This window comes from Clarias gariepinus, chromosome 25 (assembly GCF_024256425.1).
Source record: "Clarias gariepinus isolate MV-2021 ecotype Netherlands chromosome 25, CGAR_prim_01v2, whole genome shotgun sequence".
Lineage (NCBI taxonomy): Eukaryota > Metazoa > Chordata > Actinopteri > Siluriformes > Clariidae > Clarias > Clarias gariepinus.
This window is the reverse complement of record NC_071124.1, coordinates 8,955,601-8,977,299: the sequence shown is the minus strand read 5'-3', so window position 1 is coordinate 8,977,299 and position 21,699 is coordinate 8,955,601. Positions and strand designations below refer to the sequence as shown.

Here is a 21,699-nt window from a genome sequence, read left to right as displayed (position 1 = left end):
GCTTGGGCTGGCAGCATATATCTTTCCAATGTCCAGCAGTCAGGGGCACCCCTCCCCCCACACCGTTTATTTCAATTTAAAAGAGCACATTTTTTCCTCCACATACATCTTCTAGTGTCTGTGTTCGGATTTCCCTGCTCTTGGCTTTACACTATATAGCCCTCTTGTTCCTTAAAGGTTCCTAGACTGTAATGGTCCTTTATGGCATCACTTTTTAGGGTGGAAATGTTTCTAATTATTTCATATATTAAAAATATTACATATTAAAACACTTACTTAACAAAACAAATTTCCCAATAACGCCATATTTTTTGGTTTACCTTGTTTGGATCAGCAAATATTCTAAACAAATATAAGTAAATATTAAGTCACTCTGAAGACACCTTATCAACAATGAGATTTCTAAACATACAAGTACTTTTTGTTACTTGCAAAAGCCCAAGCTATTCTGCAGTGCATCTCGATCTCTATTATACATAGAAAAACTATAGCACTTTCATTCACTGGATGTAACTTAAAAAAAACTACTGCATTGTGCTGCATTGACTATTGAGATTCAAACTCAGTCACGCTGATGTGTCTAACGCCTTTCACACATTCCTTGTGTGCATTTATCACCTACATGTGCTATTACAAAATACCTGGTAATGCTATATGAGTTTGTAAATGTTCTTTTAGGTTTCTAGGTATTTAAAAACAAAATCCTCTGGGAGTTGCAGAATCACTATCATTTGCATATAATACATCTTAATCTGCTCAAAATCTTAAGCTAAATATGTCCAACATTTTACAGTTTTTCAAAAACTCCTTGAAAATAACATGTATGCTAAACTGGATCAATGTGAATTACATGAAAGGTCTGTCAAACTCATGAAGTACATCCTTAAGGAAAATGGTAATGATATGGGCTAAAACAAAAATTAAAGCAGTCAAATACATCTACTACGGTCTGCTTACGCCAAAGTGGGCTTTAGATTATGTTTTTAACCTCTCTTCTGGAATGTGTTTTGGATTGGAAATGCCCTATGCTTTACATAGATTTGACTTGAATAATTTTAACCTTGATATTTGTATTAATGAACCTCTTGCAAATATAGCCATATCACGTGTCTGATAGGCCTATGTTGCCAATAATGACATGCTATAAAGTGAGTGGTGCAGTGAGTTTTGAAACATAGTACTGTGAACAGCTGACTATGTCAAAGCCAATAGAGTTACCAGCACAATGGTAAGAATGCTTAAACTAGACATAAAAATATACTTTAAACAAATTGTGTAAAATATATAATTTGTATAAATATTTGTTAGAGTACTACTAGTACCAGAGGTTATCATAATATTATATTAAGTAAAATTATTGCTATATACTGTACAGTCTTATGCAAAAGTTTGTGCACCCCTTAATAAATAACAGATTTTGGTGATTTTTTTATTTTTATTGAAAAGATCCTTTACAGTCTTTCTTGGAAATGAAAAAAAAAATGCACAATATTTTTAGCAAACATTAATGCATAGTTACTTATTATTGCATAAATTGAAAATAAAAACATTATTATGGCACTGTGGAAAAGTTTGGACACCCCACATAATCAGTACTTAGTAACACCTTCTCTGCCAGATATTACAGCTTGCAAATGCTTCTTATAGCCGGCTAAAAGTCTTTCAATTCTTGTCCTTGGGATTTTCTCCTATTCTTCCTTGTAGAAGGCTTCTAGTTCTGTAATATTCTTTGGTCATCTTGCACCTCCACTCCTGAGTCTGCTAAATCTTCAAATGGGGGTTTTAATTTGTCTTTCTGACCAGCATACGAGCAGTTCTCTCTAAGAGTTTTCTTGGTCTTCCAGATCTCATCTTGACCCCTACAGTTCCCCTGAACTACCATCTCTTAATTACATTTCTCATTGTGGAAACTGCAAGCTGACAAGGCTTTTCTGCAGTATCTTTTTTTAGGCTTCTCCTGCATGGTGGGCATCAATAACTTTAATTTTCAGAGTCTTACACAGCTGCTTAGAGGAACCCATGGTTGTTGGAGTTTTAGCAAGTGTGTGCATAAGGTTTGAAGAGTCAAAGTATTTGTAAAGCTTTTAAATTGGCATTTAAATGCATCAGATCTAATGAGCTGATTAAGCTCTGAAACCTTCAAAGAAATCTAAATCCTGAAAGAATCTAACACTCTGGAACTCTTAGGGTGCCCACACTTTGCACAGTGCCTTAATATTGTTTTTATTTAATTTTTTTTTTTTTTTTTTGAAAATATTGTGCTTTTTTTTTTCCCAAGAGAGACCATGTTAAAATTCTTTCAATTAAAAAATCTGCAAAATCTGTTATTTATCAAGGGGTGCCCAAACTTTTGGAAAAGACAGGGTAAAATAGGGCAGAATCCTTACCATCTAAGATATTGAAGATTCTCTTATTTAAAAAACAAACAAATAAACAAACAAACAAAAAAACTAATAAAAAACCTTATTACCAATTTTTGTTAGTGTAACAAATGTGCAGATACAGCAAGCATAGCAAGCAAATAGGCAAAATACAACAGATGCGCATTCATTTTTATAGTGTGTCTAAGCTGGCATGAATTAAAAAGCTGATAAAAAAATAATTTGTATTAAAACCTTCCAAATAATTTCTTACTGGAATGCAATTAAATAAATTGTAAATATACAATCAATTCATTAAATTATACACATTAGCACTTTATTTTTGTAAAGCATTAAATAATAAAAAAACATGTCCTTTATATACAGAAATGATATATATATTTATATATACACGTTGTTTTTTTAATCTACAGGACAACTGTTCCACTCTCTCCTCCCCACTGTTAGAGAAATACTATCTCTCACCTACGTATGCTCTGGAATTTACTATTGGCTTCATTGGCAACCTAGTGGTGGTGCTAGGCTATATCTTTTGTCTCCCTGCATGGAAGTCCACAAACGTGTACCTTTTTAACCTGTCTGTATCTGACCTCATTTTTCTGTGCACACTACCTCAGCTGTCTTATAATTATGCTAATAACCAGACAAATTTTAATTCTTTTCTATGTGTGCTTAATCGCTACATCCTTCATGTGAACTTGTACTCCAGTATCACTTTCATGATGTGGGTAAGTGTGGACAGGTTCATGTTGATGTGTTACCCGCAGCGAGACCACATCATGTTGACTCTAAAAACCTCGCTGTGCATCACCATATTGAACTGGATCTGGGTGAACGCTCAAATAGCTCCCCTTATTTTCTTTATTATTCAGGACTTGCAAAAAAATGGTTGGAGAGTGTGTAACGATTTTAGTAGTCTGGGTGTAGCTAAAGAAACTCTGATCTACAACACATTGCTTACCATAACTGGATATGTCATGCCGCTGGTGGGTTTGTTTCTATCATCACAAAAGATGATTTCAGTACTCAGGAAAAGAGAGGAGGTTCTTGGCACATCCTTCCAAAGGCCAGTAAAAATCACAAGGGCTGCAGCAATCATGTTTCTGGTGTTCTACTCACCCTACCATGTAATGAGGACTGTGCGAATTGCATCTCGGCTTCCTGAATTAAACTTCTCACGGTGCATCAATGACTACATAAATTCAGCTTACATAGTGACACGACCAATTGCATTTATTCACAGTGCCATCAACTGTGTGTTTTACTTCCTCATGACAGAGAGCTTTAAAGAAGCACTGCAGCACAAGTGGAAGCAGCTTAAAAGAATGCTAAAGGCTACATGATAAGTAAGTCTGAACTATCAAGTAAGGATGGCATTTCTAACAAATGAATTGGTTTAAATTCTAGCTGTGGTGTCCATTAACAGTATATACAGTTGAGTAACAAATTAAAGCCAAACACAACATGAACATGTTAAATAAAACAACAAAGTAGGTTTTATGCAGAAAGTAAAAAAAAAAAAAAATCAGTCTTCAAGTTATTCACATGCCTATTGGCTCATCTGATGTTCTAGGTCCACTGCATAAAAGAGGGACTAGACTTCTCTTTTAATTTGTTATGCCTCTGCATATATAGACACTAATATATATATTCAGTTCATCATTGTTGTTGTTATTAGTTCTGTGTTGCTATGTTGCCCGGTTTTCCTCTTATGATTTGAATGCATTTCATTATATTCTGTAACTTAAACGATTCCTAGTACTTAGACATTTTAAATGTTACAATAAGCCAAAAAAAAAATACAGAAATGTTAAAGTCATTTATGTGCATGTGTCTGTAGGAAGTGCTATTGTCTCAAAAGTTAAATGCTTTTATTGCACAAGATGTTCTTACCACTGAATAATTGTAAATAAATGTTTGAGCTTCTTTATTATATTTGTATTTTAACCAGACATTATATTTTTTGTATTTTTATATCAGTGTAATCCTGCACAAGAAAACAATAGATAATAATAAATAAGAAAAATACACAATTTGTAGGTAACACAAACAAATTAGGATAGACCTTTCTAATAGGGATGTTTATTTTTAATATTTTACTTTTTTGCTTTCTTTACTAAACTACTTAAAAAAAAGAATATAATATAATTTTTGCTGCCCTCGCTGCCCAACAAGTGCAGTAATTTCCTCCAGACATTAATCTTGGCCACCATCTATCCACCATAAAAAAAAAAAAAAGAATTTACTAAATTGTTGGCTCAAGTTTGTTTAACAATAAGGCTGGTATAATAGTGCTTGAGAATCACTGAGTTATCCTCACTGAGAATTATCACTAATTCTTCCATAGAAGTCTAAGTGGACAGGTTTTTTATGGGGCCAACTTAGCTCATAGCTTCAAGAAAATAGCTCTGGAAAATAAATCTTAACTGGCGCATTAGCCAATTATTATAATCATCACATTCTCTTCTATTTTTAAAATCTATGACCTGTAAATGTCTGGAATTACTTAAAATGATGTTGTGATTGTGGAAGTGCTGCAGACTGCTTACCCCATGGCAAAGTCTTTCCAGAATTCTCTGAGACTGTGGAAAAAGGGGACAGACAATAATCTATGTACCTGAAATAACCTACTCACTGAAATGAGCTTCCAGGGTCCTTTTGTAGACTGTGAATGACCGGGAAATGGTAATCAGCATCCAGGACTGGTGAGTTGGGACACCTCTTTCCAGAACACGGTGAAGTTGTCCAAGATGACAAATGTTTTCTGAATCCTCTTTGTTTTGTTTGAGCATGGAGCTGTCATTATTAAAAAAATCACTGAAATATCCCATGTACATAAGTGCTTAGACTTTTTATGACACTTGCACATCACAGTGCCATCAACTGTGTGTTTCACTTCTTCATGACATAGAGCTTTAAAGAAGCACTGCAGCAAAGGTGAAAGCATCTTAAAAGACTACATGCAGTTGCAGATGAGCTTTGGTGCATCCTACTCCTAACAGTGGTCCTTGAGGTGTTTCTACAACTTTATTGGAGTCACCTGTGCCTAATTGACTTTATTGTGCATAATTAGGGAAGGCATACACCTGTCTGTAGAAGGTCTCACAGTAGATTGTGCGTTTCAAAGTGAAAACAATCCCATGAGGTCAAGAGAATCATCTGAGACCAATGAGGCAGATTGTATTAAGCCACAGATCTGGGGAAAGATATAAGTAACTTTTTGGAGCCCTGAAAGAATCCAAGAGCATGTTTCACATCAATTATTCTTAAATGGAAGAGATTTGGAACAACCAACAGTCTACACAGTTCTGGCCGATCTAAACTAAGTAATCAAGGTTGAAGGGACTTGGTCTGAGAGGTAGCCAAGAAACTGAAGGGTCACTATAAATGAAATTCCAAATTCCCTTGTGGAGATGGGAAAGACTTACAGAAGGATAGCCATCACTTCAGCTCTGCCCCAATTAGGCTTATATGGTACAGTGGCCAGACAAAAGCCATTCCTCACTTAAAGACATGACAGATGGCTGGGTGTTCACCAAAAAGCACCTGAAGGACTCTCACACTAAACAAAATTCTCTGGTCTGATGACACAAAGATTTTGGGAATAAAAAAAATCAGCATTATACATCATCTTATTAAATAAATTTAACTAAGGTCATAAGGGCACAATCGGCCTACATAGCAAAGCACCCCTCGCTCATACCTGTGACACTCATGTGCGCATATTCCACACACTCAAAAAAGCACCAGCACCAGGATTTCACCACTGCCTTAGGCACTCGGCACCTGTACCAAACAGAAATCAAATTATACTCTTAGATAGATACAATCACTCACAGATACCGGTACCATAAAAATGTTGCACTCCCTCACAGTTGACCTATAGCCATAAAAAAACAATACACAAGAAAAAAAAAAGAAATCTTAATAAGAAAGACACCAATTTACATCTGCACACACTGCAGCTAAAATTCTCCTGTGCTCTTAAAAGAAGGAGCTTTAAAGCAAAGGAATAAAAATAAAAATATATAAATAAATGAACAAACTAAGCTTAAAACGAAGCAAGCAAAGCAACAGCGAAGGAAAGCTTCAAAAAATAGAAACTAAACAAAATAAAAAGTTCAAAACAAAACAGCAGAAGTTTAAACCAAAATTGAAATGAAGAATTCATTTATTTAGAATAAGGGGGAAGGAATTGTAGCTACTGTAGCTCATAATTGTTACTATATGTGTACGTAAATTACATTGATCATAGCAAGGTGCATAAATTCATTCTTTTGTGGCAACCCTGTTCATGTCTTTTCCCAGAATAGTACAGTTTAATTCAGTCTTTAGCAGCTCACCTAAACATTAATGGCTAAAAACCTGTCTTTGTGGCTGCTCCATCATTCAACACTAGTGACTGCACTTTTGAGTTCTTGTCAATTGCGTGGGTGTTTGTGACTTTTGTTGACAAAGTCATGATTATTAAAAAACGCTTTGTATTTGTAGATTCCTTAGTGAGTCTTTCTGGTATACAGTACATAATTAATTTTGTTAAAATAGTTATTTATTTAAACTGCCTTCAAAGTTTCAAGGTAACAACCCCACTATCTATACCTGTACAAAAGGTCACAGAAATGATAATAACCAAATAAACAAGGGGTTAAAGGTGATGATAGAAGTAAAGCTGAAGTAAAGTGCCGCGCTCATCAATCAGCTAACTGAAGAGATCGCTAATCTGCGGCGGAGTGTCCAAGATGTCGCGGCCTTGCGCAGTGAGGTTGCAGAGCTCCGGCGGCAGAACGCGTATCTCCGCGCGGCTTTTGCTGGCACGGCTAGCCGGCACCCTGTCGCGGAGGCCGCAGCACCACATCATCCCTTCCCCCCCCCTTTTGATGTTTTTCTCTCATTACCAGAAAAATGGAATAGCACGGACGGAAAATGTAGTGTGACCGCTGCAGAATGAGAACAGCGCTTCAGAGAGGGGCTCTGTGCTTATTGTGGGTCAGCAGAGCACCATAGAGCCATCTGTCCACGTCGCCAGGGAAACGCCCAAGCCCGGTGAGTGATGGGAGCAGCTCGTCGAGCCACCTCCACCTCTCTGCCACGATCCCTAGCGCCTTTCGTCTCACGGTCCAGGTACACCTCCTGTTTGGCCACAAACGGGTCAGAAGTACTGCGTTCATCGATTCCGGTGCCGCAGGCAACTTCATTGAGTCTTCTTATGCCAAAAAACTGGGAGTGGAGTTTGAAGCGTTATCCCCAGCTTGTTCATATCACCTCAGTAGACGGTCGGCCCCTTTCATCTAGCCCCATCACCACCCACACACAACCCATCACCCTAATTATTCAGCAACATCAGGAACAGATCCAATTTCACCTGATCTCCATTTCGTCACCACCTATCATCCTTGGACACCCCTGGCTTTTTTACAACATGACCCTCTAATATCCTGGACCCAAAACCGGATCCTGCAGGGGCCGGCCTGTAACGAACTTTGCCTATCGGCTTCGGCTGGGATGTGCTCTAGGGAGTCCGAGGCCCCCGAAGTCGACACCAACGCCATACCTCCTGCCTACCGAGACCTGGCTGAGGTGTTCTGTAAGAAACGCGCCACCCATGTCCCGCCTCATCGCCCCTTACGACCTGGCGATTGACCTGCAGCCAGGCTCGGTTCCCCCCCGCGGCCATGTCTACTCCCTCGCACCAACCGAGACACGGGCGATGGAGGAGTTAGTTTCGAAGGCCCTCCACCAAGGTATCATCAGGCCCTCCTCCTCACCCGCCGCCGCAGGGCAGGGTCCTTCTTTGTAAAGAAAAAGGGGGGTGAACTTCGTCCATGTGTCGATTATCTGGGGCTAAACAACATTACCATCAAGAACCGACACCCACTGCCTCTTACCAACTCTGCCCTGGACGCCCTCTCTGGTGCCACCATTTTCACGAAGTTGGACCTTCGAAGTGCCTACAACTTGGTGATTATCAGAGAGGGCGATGAGTGAAAGATGGCCTTCATCACACCCAGTGGACATTATGAAAGTCTTGGACATTATGAAAGGCCCCTACAATGCCATCGCCGCCTTTCAAAGTTTCATCAATGACGTTCTTCAAAACATGCTGGGGCAGTGGGCATTCGCTTACCTGGACGACATACTAATCTACTCATGGACAGCTGAATAACATACCCAACATGTCAGGGCGGTCCTTAAGAGATTGCTCCCCCATCAACTGTATTGTAAGTTGGAGAAGTGCGCTTTTCATGAGTGCTCCACCACATTCCTGGGCTTTGTCATCTCGCCACAGGGTGTGGCCATGGACACGCAGAAACTGGAAGCTGTGCGTCATTGGCCCCTACCCAAGACCCTCAAGCAGCTTCAACGGTTTCTTGGGCGAATTTCTATCGTCGCTTCATCCGGGACTACAGTGCAGTTGCAACAACCCTTTACTGCCCTGACACGCCCATCATCGCATCACTTTCACCTCAAATCCACTGCCATCTCCGCCTTCCACGAACTATGTCGTCGTTTCACCACCGCTCCAATCTTTATCCACCCAGACGTCAACAAACTATTCGTTGTGGAGGAGGACGCTTCGGATATGGGCGCCAGAGCTGTTCTCTCCCAGCGAGGTCCATACCAGAAGCTACACCCCTGAGGCTTCTTCTCCAAAAAATTTTATCCCACTCAACAGCGATACGGGGTAGGGGACTGCGATCTGTTGTCCATAAAGTGGGCATTGGAGGAATGGCGGCACTGGCTCCAAGGCGCCAGTGACCCTTTCATCGTCTGGACCGATCACCAAAATCTGATCACCATTTAAAACATCAAATAGCTCAACCCGAGGCAGGCGCGGTGGGCTCTGTTTTTTGAACATTATAACTTACTGCCCGGGGTCCAAAAACATCAAGGCTGATGCCCTCTCCAGACAACATGAGATAGACACCACCTGGGCAGGACCCGCGCCTGTTCTACCTCTGTCAAAAATCATTGCACCTCTCCAGTGAGATCTAGAAACGAGAGTTCGCCAGCCACAGACCACGGAGACCGAACCGACATTATGGAGTGGGGCCACTCCTCAACCCTCTCTGGACACCCCGAAACCAAGCCCACCCTACAATTTGTCCAACGCGCCTTCTGGTGGCCCTCCATGACCCGGGATGTCGACGAGTTCGTCCAGGCGTGCCCAGTGTGCGCCAGGGTGAAGACCACCAACCAGCTGACACCTGGAGAGCTCCAACCACTTCCGGTTTCTCGTCAGCCCTGGACGCACATGGCCATCGACTTCATCACGGGCCTGCTGGATTCAGAGGGAAAGACAACCATCATGACCATCGTAGATCGGTTCTCCAAAGCTGTGCATCTGGTGGCTCTCTCCGGACTCCCGTCAGCTAAAGACACAGCCGAGCTGATTCTAGAGCATGTAGTCCGCCTGCATGGGTTCCCGAAAGACATCGTCTCGGACAAAGGGGGCACCAATTCACTGCTCGGTTCTGGAAGGCCTTTTGCCGTCTGATCAATTCCACCTGCAGTCTGTCATCAGGATACCACCCTCAGACTAATGGTCAGATGGAGTGGACCAACCAACAACTGGAGCGATATCTGAGATGTTTTGTCACCAATCGTCAGCGCTCCTGGGCCCGCTATCTCATATGGGCTGAGTTATCTCATAACCTTCATGTGTTATCTGCCACAAATCTCAGTCCATTTGAGGTATGCTACGGTTTCCAGCCTTCAATTTTTCGAACATCAAGAACCGGAAGTTGATGTACTGTCGGCCCAACAGTTGGTTCGCAGGTGTCGGTGGCTGTGGAGAAAACTGTGTACTGTCACATACACCCGCGCCATGACCGGCACTAGGTCCCGGAAGTAGTGCGGTCGCAAAACAGGAAGCATAAAAGGAAACAAGATGGTGCTTCACATCACTCAGTCATTAAGTTCGCCCATGTCGGTTCAGATCGTTTCTCTGCCAATTCGTGAGTACTCACTTTCTTGGGTTTACTTTCTGTTTTCGAGTGTGTGTTTATAGGACGTGGGTTAAATTTGTGTTTGTCCCTTGCTCCCCTTCTGTGAGAGTCCTTAGACTAAATCGCGTGGTTATCCTGCCTACTCGCTTGCTTCCGCGTTTGGGTTTACCATCCACGCTACAAATGGCTAACCGCTAAAGCTACGTCTTCTGGTCTACTCAGGTTAGTGCATGACATTCCTATTATTTCTTTTAAAATTTAAGAGAGAAAACAGCACAATTGGTTAAGCAAAATTGTCTTACTTACTTACTAGCATTTAGGATAACAGTTTAGATTATTATGAATATTTAGGCCAGGTATGAATGATGCCTTATTATTATGTTAAATACCTAATGCATGAGATATATTTTTTATTATTCTAACTACATTTTATATAGATCTTTCATTTGAAAAAAAAAAATTATATATTTTTTTTATTTCAGATTTTCATACATAATTAATGGCATTTTTATCTTTGCTTTGAAGCTCTTTCTCATAGGGAAATAATAATCTGTTAAAGGGTTCAACACAGAACCCTTGAATGTTCACAAAAAGAAAAACTGAAGAACTATTTAAGTTTTCTAAAAGTTCTAGGTGTGTAGGTATATAAAACTTGTGCATAATGTTTCAGATTTTTTTCAAAGTATCTAAGCACCTTAAAATGAACTAGAGCCAATTTTGTTTGTTTACATTATTTATACATCTCTAATTTGTTTCTGTTTATTAAATTTTTAAGTAATTATGCATAGATAACTGTACTGAATGTTTATTAGAAATAAAACCTGGTAATTTAACATTTTCTTTTTTAAAACAATGGGCAATAGGCTACATGTAAGAAAGTTTCAAATACTTTAAATAAATTTCATTATTGTCATGAGAAATCACCTCTGTAAAATTAGCTCTTGCACAGGTACACTAACCCACTCACTCACTTATCAGCTACACTGTTTTTTCTGTATTTAGGGTTGCAGGGGGCCTGGAGCCAATCCCAGGAGACTTGGGGATGCCAATCCATTGCAGGGTACACACACATGCACACACTATGGGCAATTTGGGAATAAATTTTAGCCCTAATCTGCATGACTGTGGACAGTGAAAGAACCCAGAGGAAACCCACCCATTATGGAGAGAACTTGCAAACTCTGTGCACACAGAGGCGAGAATTAAACCTGGCGAACCTGGATCCTGTAGGTGCAAGGCGACAGTGCTAACCACTAAGCCAACATACCACCTGCACAGGTACAGTGGCATGCAAAAGTATCACCTCTGAAGGATTCACAGAACAGCTGTATTTACAATGTGATTGAATTATACACAGGTGGACTGTATTTACTAATTAGGTGACTTGAGGAGGCAATCAGTTCCACAGGATTTTGACGAAGAGTAAAAAAATGTGAAAACGTTCACTCTCTCACTTACTCATCATACTGTATTCAGGGTTGGGGGAGGCCTGGAGCCTATCCTAGGAGACTTAGGGCACAAAGCGGGAGACACCCTGGACACTCCCTACTATGCGTCAGTTAGTACTTCATTTTCCTAATTTAATTTGTCCTCTTTACCAGTTTATTTTCCTTTCCATAATTATTTTAATCTTATTATTGTTTCCCATATCTAACTCATAGTTTTTCTTGGAAGGCCATAACTTCTAATAATTTTCAAGGACAGATTGCCTTAATTCTCACAACATTGTAAGTTCCTCTTTTGCATAGCTGACCACGACTTCCTCTTCTTTTTGCTTTATCACAACACTTGGGTCTCAGTCAGGCTGCAATTGCATCAGTCCTATTAAGTTGAAAAAATACCTCCCTATTACCAAAACAGAAACACAGACACCATACTTGGGCCGACCATGAGGTGGACCAATCCCACAAGCGTCATATGCAAGATTAATAAGTCATCTAAATATTCAGTAACATTCTCTGTGGAGTCAACACCTTCAACTGCTAAATTTAATCTCAAAACCACACTCAACCTGTGGAGGTCCAAATAAAATCAGTTAGTGTTTTTAGACATCCCAATTCCAACTGACAGTAGACAGTCTCTCTTTAGACAGTCTCTCTTTCCAACTGCTAGTTTGTGGAGCTTAGGATAGTATTTGCCATATATTTCATATCTCTAAGTGACAAAATCTCATAGTGAAAAACCTCATCAAAGGGCACCTATTATAGAGGTGCCTATTATAGAGCTATTATTACCTTTCCTGATTTCCACATTAGTGCTTAGTGGGCTTTTGGGTAAGGTTTTGCACCAGCCCATCCCCTTTAACCCAGGTGTTAGTTTCTGCATGCAATTTCTGAAGATGCATGGTGATATCAGCATGTCATACACTACTAACATTCTTGAAGCCTGGAAGTGACAGAGGGTGTTGATGGACTAGGCTGAGATGGCTTAGTGTCAGGGAGGGATGAGTAATTATTTATGTAGCCAGTCAGTTTTTTTTTCCCACAGGGTAAACCATTGCTGAATGCATCCAAATGTGTTAGTTTAAATCTCTAGTATTATTTTACAATGTAGTAAATAAATTACAAAACAAAAAAACATTGAATTACAGGGTATGTCCAGACTTTTTCCTGGCAATATACTTAGGATTAAGGGTCTTACCCAAGGGCTTTACAGTGGCAGGCCTTGAACTCCTGACCCACCCATCAGCAACTCAGAGCTCCAACTGTGAGTCACCACGTCCCTATTTCTGCAACTACATGACTTTCCAATGAATCCCATTGCATTGCACTTTTATCCTAGCATTTTACACAAAGCCCGACAATCCAGAGCTTCAATCCTGTGAGTCACCACTTCCCCATTTCTGCAACTACATGACCCATGTATAACCCAACTAAAAGTCCCATTGCATTGCACATTTATCCTAGCATTTACACAGATCTCATCCAAAACAGCATTGACAAGAAGAATCTTCAAGCTAAAAGAGCTAAGAAAAAGCCATTCCAGGCTAACAGTGCTAACAGGAAACATATTTGGGCCAAACTATGACCTGTGATTAATTTTCTCGTGAATGGAGGTATAAAACAAATAGACAAAAGTTAAGTTAAGCCTTTATTTGTCACATTTACTTTACTGCACAGTGATATTCTTTCTTTGCATATCCCAGCTTAGGGTCTGGGGTCAGCGTGCATTATCAGCAATAATACAAATTCACAAGCACGGAGAATGTACTGTATGCAGCATTCACTTAAGGGTTAAATGCCTTGCTTAAAGGCCCAACAGTGGTAACTTGGTGGTTGTGGGGTTTGAACCTGGGACCTGAAACCTTCCAAACCATAATCCACTGAGCTACCCCTCACAAAAGCTATATTCATTCTCAACGAGGCTGAATTAACAAAACTTATCAAAACATACAGTACAAGTGACAAACAGATCGAGACAGAAAGAAAGATAGAAAAGCAACAAAGTGATCATTGCATCAGTGTGTCATTGCGTCAGATTTCTGGTTAAAAAAAATCAAGTAAATACAGCTAAAACGTGTGGTTCAGTGAACTTTGTAATAAGGAACACATAAAAGCTTACAGTACTTCACACTCCTGAAGACGTCAGACCAAACGGTGCGATGGTAAGAAAGTTTCAAATATATATATACTGTGAAAAAATTAAAGTGGACTAGATAATATATATAAACATGAATTAATAAGTACCACTACTGTCAAGGAATATTTTATATAAATATACCCTTGAAATTGATTAAATATTATGGTATGTTTAACAGTTACTTTTTTTATATATATTTTTTATACTTGAGCGGTTCTTTAAGGCTTTAGTGAAGGTAGAAGAATACCCCAAAAACTAAAGCGCATATTAGTTGATGCAAAACCATTTTGCTTGCTTTACATACATATCATTATTGTTATGAAAAATATATACATAAGATAATTCACACAATGTAATTGAATACATTGCTGTAAAATTATTAAACCACATTAGCTCGTTTCCTTTAAGATTTTTGTGTGTGAACAGGGAGTTATTTTATGACATGATTTATATTTCACATATACAGCAGATGTTTTTTCTATTGCAAAGTCCACTATGGAAATTAAGTTTTGAATTATTTTCTAATATATTTTTCTAATGTATATAATGTTTCTTTTATTTATTTTAAATTATATATATTAATCACAAACATTTTAGTAAAAAAATTAAGCATTAAAATATTTACATGAATTTCAGAGAACTTTGGTAATTGGTATGTTCCTATTTTGCTTTAATGAGGGAAATTATGCTTTTGTAAAAAGCAGTTAATATGGTTAACATCATAAACATGATTACATTAAAGTGCAGAAGTGCAGAATCTTAATTATTTGAGAAAATGAACATTCTCAACTTAAATATATTAAAAAAAAAATATATATATATATATATTTACACTTCTAACACTGTTATATGTGAGTGTAACAAATGCAGATATAAAGTACATATTCAAGTGCACAGTGTTGTTCTTTAATTCTGTAAAGTTAATACATTTACAGAAAAACTCCCTAAATACTGTCATTAATCTAAACTGTGCTTAGACATAAAATAGAACAGGTGGGAACACATTTTGTATTAGTATTTCAGTTTATGCCAGCTTAGATGCACCAGCAAAATGTGTTCCCACTTTTTCTATTTTAACCTAACTTTTGGACTGCATAAAAATATTACCATTGAGTAGGCACAGTTGAGCTTTTTATTATTATTATTATTATTATTATTATTATTATTATTATTATTTATGTATTTTTCTTTTTTCCTGAACTTTATTTAAATGAATTGTAAACATCCACTCAAAACATTTAAAAGGGAAATATCTTATGCCTTGGGGTAAAACAAAATAAATAAATAAAAAATCACTTTTTACCACACATTATTATTTCGCGCCTCTGCACACACATAACAAAACTTATTTTTTTACTTTAAAACAAACAGTAACAAAAATAACAGCAATATTTTTTTTCTTTATTTTATCTAAATAATTTCTAAATCTTTTTTTTATTATTCTACAGGAAAACTGTTCCAGTCTCATCACTCCACTCTTAGAGAGATATTATCTCTCACCTATGTATGGTCTGGAATTTACCATTGGCTTCATTGGCAACCTAGTGGTGGTCCTAGGCTATATCTTTTGTCTCCCTGCATGGAAGTCTACAAACGTGTACCTTTTTAACTTGTCTGTATCTGACCTTGTCTTTCTGTGCACACTACCTGAGTTGTCCTATAATTATGCGCACAACCAGGAGAAATTTAATCCTTCTCTATGTGTGGTTAATCGCTACATCCTTCATGTGAACTTGTACTCCAGCATCCTGTTCATGATGTGGGTAAGTGTGGACCGGTTCTTGTTGATGTGTCACCCCCAGCGACAACACATCTTGTTAACTCTCAAAGCTTCGCTGTGCATCACCATATTGAACTGGATCTGGGTGAATGCTCAGATAGCTCCCCTTATTATTTTTATTATTCAGGACTTGGAGCAAAATTCTTGGACATTGTGTCATGATTTTGGGAGCCTTGGACTAGCCAAAAATACTCTGATCTACAGCATAGTGCTCACCATAACTGGATTCTTGATGCCACTGATGGCTTTGTTTCTCTCATCTCAAAGTATGGTTTCTGTACTAAGGAGAAGAGAGGAGATGCGTGGCACATCCTTCCAAAGGCCAGTAAGAATTGTGAGGACTGCAGCAATTATGTTTCTGGTGCTCTACACACCCTACCATGTAATGAGGATTGTGCGAATTGCATCTCGTCTTGATCATTTAAATTTGTCACACTGTGTCATGGATTACATCAATGCAGCTTTTATAATGACACGGCCAATTGCATTTGCTCACAGTGCCATCAACCCTGTGTTTTACTTCCTCATGACAGACAGCTTTAAAGAAGCTCTGCAGGACAGGTGGCGGCAGTTTAAAAGGATGCTAAGGGCTGCACCATAAGCAAGTCTGACAAGCAAAGGTGGTATTAATAACAATAGGGATGAGTAACAAACACTTTCTCAGTTAAGCACCTAAAATGGGAAAAATATAAATCTTTTTTTTTTTTTTTTTTTTTTTTTTACAAGTTTCTAGAGTTGTCCTGGAGATAAAGGCACTGTTCTTTCTGAAGATAGGAAGATTTTTTTTTTTTTTTTTGAGCATGGAAACAGGCACTGTCTAACACTGGCAGTGTTTTGAGATATAATGACTATGAAGGACCTGTAGATAGTGTTTGGTCTTTCGAAAGGGTCCATGCCCAGCAGGATTGAAACATTTAATCTTAATAGAAGGTGATTAATTAAAATGCTGTGATTTGTATTCTCTATTGAATGCAGTGATACTTTTCTACACTGTCGGCAAATTCAATCTTATACTACACCAGAAGAAGGAAGTACAAGCATTGAATACAGTATTCAACATTGAATATAGTGTTTTAAATTTATATGACTTATGTAAGCTTTTTTTTGTCTAATAAAAAAAAAAAATATTCTGCTTTAATGCTATTTATTTTGGACATATTTTGATAGCTTATATTCTGTTACAGTTATTGTTATAATAATTATGGTCTGATTGTTTGTTAATTGTTGCCCCCCCATGGCTGTCTTGCAAATTACATATTGTAGCATTACCATGTGACTAATCTGATGACCTATAAGGAAGCTAGTGTTTTCCATGTTACACAGTTCTGAACATGTGCTGCAGTAAATCAGCAACAATCTGCATTCATCCTTGGCCTTTGGTAGATTTGTCTGTATGTTTATTGTTATTATCCATGTATCTTTCATGGCATTTGATTATTTCTGTTTTTTAATTCCTACATATATTTGTTTATATCAGCTGTATTTTCACATGGGAAAGAAAGTTGTATTGCCCCTTTGCTTATTATTATATACCTGCCTATTTACGTTTTGTCATTAACAAGTATAACAATACCTATTAAATTGATATTGAGGAATAAGGCATTTGTAAGTAATGCTTATTTGTGTATATACTGAGTGTGGATATTTACATTGTTTGTTGTTTTATACTTAATTTCATAATTTTGTCTTATCCTTATTAAAAGTTGGAAAGAGACATACCGTGTCTGTCCTCTTAATGAGAGTTGAGTTTAGCTTGCTGTCAAAATATACAGAAGACATGTATAGTGGTATTCTAGTTTTACCTCCGCGCCTCATGGCGGCAGCATTTGGGTTTGTGCGTTTGCTGGCTTTTACCGCTGAGTGGCGCTATATAACTATAGACTGACACCTCGGGCATCAGTTCATTCTCTCAAGGATTAGTGAGCCGCAGCTCTTTTAGAGCTGCACGTAGTAGCAGATAAAATCATGTGAAACATTGTGGTTAAACGAATTCATAATCCAAGTACTAAAAATACAGTACAAATTTTAATCATAATATTCATTTATCATAAAGAGGTGCGACTTCTGCAAAGCAAAAAAAGCATAAAATAGGTACCGCAGGAAAAACAACAGAGCACAAATAATTGCTTAATAAACACTGCATTTTCAAGTCCATCTTAATATTATACTGTATATATTATATACACTACCGTTCAAAAGGTAAGGTCACTTGCAAATTTCTTTGTTTTTGTTTAGTGATTTAGTTTCTACATTCTACAACAATACTGGGGATTTCAAAACTATAAAATAACACATATGGAATTAGGTAATTACGTAACAACAACAAAAACAACAGTTGGTTGCTATTTTAAGACACAGAGGTCGGCCTTTCTGTACTAATTCTTGCAAGAACAGTATTGTCAAGTGCATTTGCAAAATCCGTCAAGCACCATAAGGAAACTGGCTCTCATGAAAGCCATCCCAGGAGGGCGAGACCAAAACCTACCTCTGCCACAGACGAGAAGTTCATTTAGAGTTATCAGCCTGAAAATGATTAGAGGCGTTCTGAAGTCTTTACAGAGCATAAGTAGCAGACACATCTTACCATTAACTGTTTAAAGGAGATTAATGCATTTTTTGGACGCCCTCAGCATTCCTTTACAATGTAGAAAGCAATAAAAAATCAGGAACGATTTTGGAGTTAGAAAGTGACCCCAGGGGGTTCGGTAATAGCGGCTTGCTGAGAGGACGTGCCCACTTCTGCTCCGCTATATTTCTGTAAAATCCCGAGTAATACTCGTTTATTAGACGTTGAACAAGGCCTGTAGTGATGCCTCTCTCACAAAGGAAACTTGGTAAAAACATTAGTAGACCGACTCAGTCGAAATTGTCTAGCTTCACTTCTAAGTCGAACTCTGAGGCTAGTTCGGAAGTAAATTTTATTTGATTTTATGTAACTTTACTTACTTTTAAGAAATAAATGGTACCCCATATGAAAGTACTCAGAGATGTGCGTGCGAAGCTGCACGTATAGGCCTAAAATTCTGCTTGCATAAGCGATTTGATATATATGTTGAGGCCCCCTAGACTGGGGAAACTTAATGAACCCCAGATGTTTAGGATGACATCAGTGCATGTAGAATGAATTCTTTTGTCCTGGTTGGCTATATAATGGGGGAGCATACGAGACATTGCGGCGATTCTGCAGTCTCCCCCCGGCCGTTATTGCATGATAAATAAAGGTCGGTGAACGGGCAAAGGTGTGGCTGATCACCGTGGGCATCCTTGGCGGGCAGCACGAACAGGTGGCCACCTAAAAACGGTAAGCAACTTTTGCTTATATACTTAGTTTGTGTTGTTTGCTGGGATAACCCGTGGTGGTAAGGACACCTGATAAAGACCTCTCCAAATTAATTAGTCTCTACATGGGCTTTGGTTCCAGAAGGAAATGCATGCATCAGCTTACTAACTGTTGTACTGATAGTAAATTGATAAAATAAGCATTGCATTTGTCTGTTTTGTTGTCAAGAGGGCATTGATTAATGGCGGCCATAACAGAAGGTATGAGAGAGCGCATTTGAGTGTCTATTTGAGTTGCTAAGAGGGCAATGTAAAATGGTAGATAGTCTTGATATTAATTTGTACTCGTTGTCAAGTGGGCCTTAATGGATGACAGGAGTGGAAAGCAAGTTAATACGGAGTACCACTTAATTAGTAATATTGCTTGTGTAAGGATATGCAGCAATTAATAAAAAATACCCTTTCGTGTGAGAAACACATTACGGTGTTGTAAGCATTTTGCCACCTTAAAATTTGTATTGTATGAGGTTTTTGTGGCTTTTATTGATATCTTTTCTATAAGGAATGCATGGTTGTACATCATAAGCATTGTGTAGCCACCCAAAATAGGTATTGTATGAGGTTTTTGTGGCTTTTATTTTATATCTTTTCTATGTCTAGCACTATTTTGTGCCATTAAGTTGAATGCAATTGCAATTGTTTCTAATTGATGTTGTGTCTGTCTCTTACTGTCTGAGTGTGTGAGAGCTCTATGTGTGCTTGAGTGTGTCTGAGAGAGAGAGGCTGGTTGAATGAAACCATAAGCTTTGTGTCGAGCAAACAGGCCTGGACCTCCCGAGGGAATCGTGTGTACAACCCTCAGAGGGGGGCAGCTTGTTGCCAGACCGGAGACATGTGTGTGTATGAGCCCTTATTAGTTTAATAAATAAATAAAGAGCTAAATAGATAACCATTAATCAATAAAAGGGACATGTGTGAGTGTATTAATGAGCCCTAATTAGTAAAGGGGACAAGTATGCAAAGAATAAGCCCTATTTTCCAGAAAAAAGAGGGACAAAGTATGAATGCTTAAGTCTATGAATGAATAAATAAATAAATAAATAAATAAATAGTGTGGAGTGGTGAGTGTGTCTGAACCCTATATTAATACTGTGCCATTAATCGGTTATTGATGAAAGTGTTTACTGTGTATAAAAATACTGTGCTTTTTGGCAATATTGTACATTAAGGAGTGATTATCATTTTTAAGCCTTGTTAAGGAAGGTGAATATTTCTGGCATTATACAATATTGGATGTTGTTGTAAGTAAAGTTTAGTCATAAAATAAGTGCATAGGCACAAGATAAAGTAAGACTATCTAAGTTCTGGTGACAGGCTATAAAGCATAATGGCAGCCTCTCCAGAGGAGATATTAGTGCTGAAGCATCCTTTGTGTGCAGATCCCATAACTAAGATCTCCAATAAATGGCAAAAGCAGACTTAAGATCTGATTACAAAATGGCCAAAGGGAGGGTTATTTGATATGACACACTGTTCTGAGATGGAGGTTTTGGTCAGAAATTATAAAACGGCATCAAGAGAAAAAAAGCGTGTACAGAGAGAGTTAAAAAGTTAGCAGGAGAGAGGGGTCCTAGCGCTGTTTAATAAGGAGGGGGAGAAAGTGGAAAGACAGAAAAAGCAGGCTAGAAAAAAGTCTAGAAAGTCAGGAAGTGAGGCACAGAGTAATGGAGGGGAAGCGCTAGTTACACCTCCCCCATATGTGCAGACTGAAGGTCAATTCCCTATGCTTAAGAGCATGGTCGAAGTTTCTGGTGAGATGCAAATAGAAGGTCATGTAGATTTAGAAGGAGACTACAGAGAGTCGTGTGCGAAGTCAAGAAAGAGGCAGGATAGGAAAACGGATAGAGAAGAAAGCACACCATTAGATTGTTACAAGGAAGTAAGGGCAGATCTACAGAGAGTGAAAAGGTTGTATGGGAAGGAAGATAAGTTAGAGGAACGGGAAGAGGTGCAAGCAAGTGGAGAGAGAACCGACAGAAGTGCTAAAACACCAGCAAGAAGTCAGGTACAGGTAGATACAACATTAAGGACAAGGGCATGGGCCTTTGTGCAGTGGAGAGGATGGGGGGGGAAGAGGATTTGTCATTTAACATGGGCAGTTGGAAACTGGGAAGGAACACTGGAAGACTTAGGAACATGGCTCCACAATTTACAATTTTAATTAAAGGTGCACGGGGACAATATGTACCATGGGCAACTCCGGATCTCGAGGGACTTGTCAACCGCCTCCCTAACATTCACAAGGGTGAAAGGAAATAGATTAAGGTCTTGGAAGAGGAGACCTCAGGCAAGCTTTTGTCAGTGGGGGACATAAATGCTCTGTTGGCGAAGATTTTAGGCGGAGGGAAATTGGAGGAGATCCTCCAGGCTTCGGACCTGACCGAGGCCATAGATACATACCATATGGATGGAACTGTGTTTGATGCTTATCGTCCTTCTTTGTGGCAAGCCTTGCATATTGAATATTCAACTAGAGTTGACCCAAAAGCTTTAAAAGGGGAAGAGTTGGAGGAAACAGAGAATCCAACTCTGTACATCCAGAAGCAGCTAAAGAGGTGGAAGCAAGAGACTGAAAGTGATCCAGAGGGAGATGCACTGTTGTCTATGCTGTTCAGACAAACCATAGTAAATGCCATGCCTCAGCCGGTGAAAAGTAAACTGGAATATGTGGTCA

General features: G+C 38.7%; 2 protein-coding genes across 2 annotated transcripts; both read left to right on the top strand.

Annotated features, from left to right (window-relative positions):
- Positions 1–1,195: 1,195 nt before the first annotated feature.
- On the top strand, positions 1,196–3,724 carry LOC128513347 (succinate receptor 1-like). Its single transcript, XM_053487095.1, has 2 exons — positions 1,196–1,228; positions 2,795–3,724. The coding sequence occupies exons 1-2, from the start codon at positions 1,226–1,228 to the stop codon at positions 3,722–3,724; spliced, it is 933 nt and encodes a 310-aa protein (XP_053343070.1). The 5' UTR covers positions 1,196–1,225.
- Positions 3,725–11,543: 7,819 nt separating this feature from the next.
- LOC128513330 (succinate receptor 1-like) lies at positions 11,544–16,304 on the top strand. The gene is made up of 2 exons (XM_053487073.1): positions 11,544–11,605; positions 15,355–16,304. The coding sequence occupies exon 2, from the start codon at positions 15,409–15,411 to the stop codon at positions 16,285–16,287; it is 879 nt and encodes a 292-aa protein (XP_053343048.1). The 5' UTR covers positions 11,544–11,605; positions 15,355–15,408; the 3' UTR covers positions 16,288–16,304.
- The last annotated feature ends 5,395 nt before the right edge of the window (positions 16,305–21,699 follow it).

Coding starts and splice junctions, on each gene's coding strand:
- LOC128513330 (XM_053487073.1), top strand. CDS start 15,409: ATGTATGGTCTGGAATTTACCATTGGCTTCATTGGCAACCTAGTGGTG.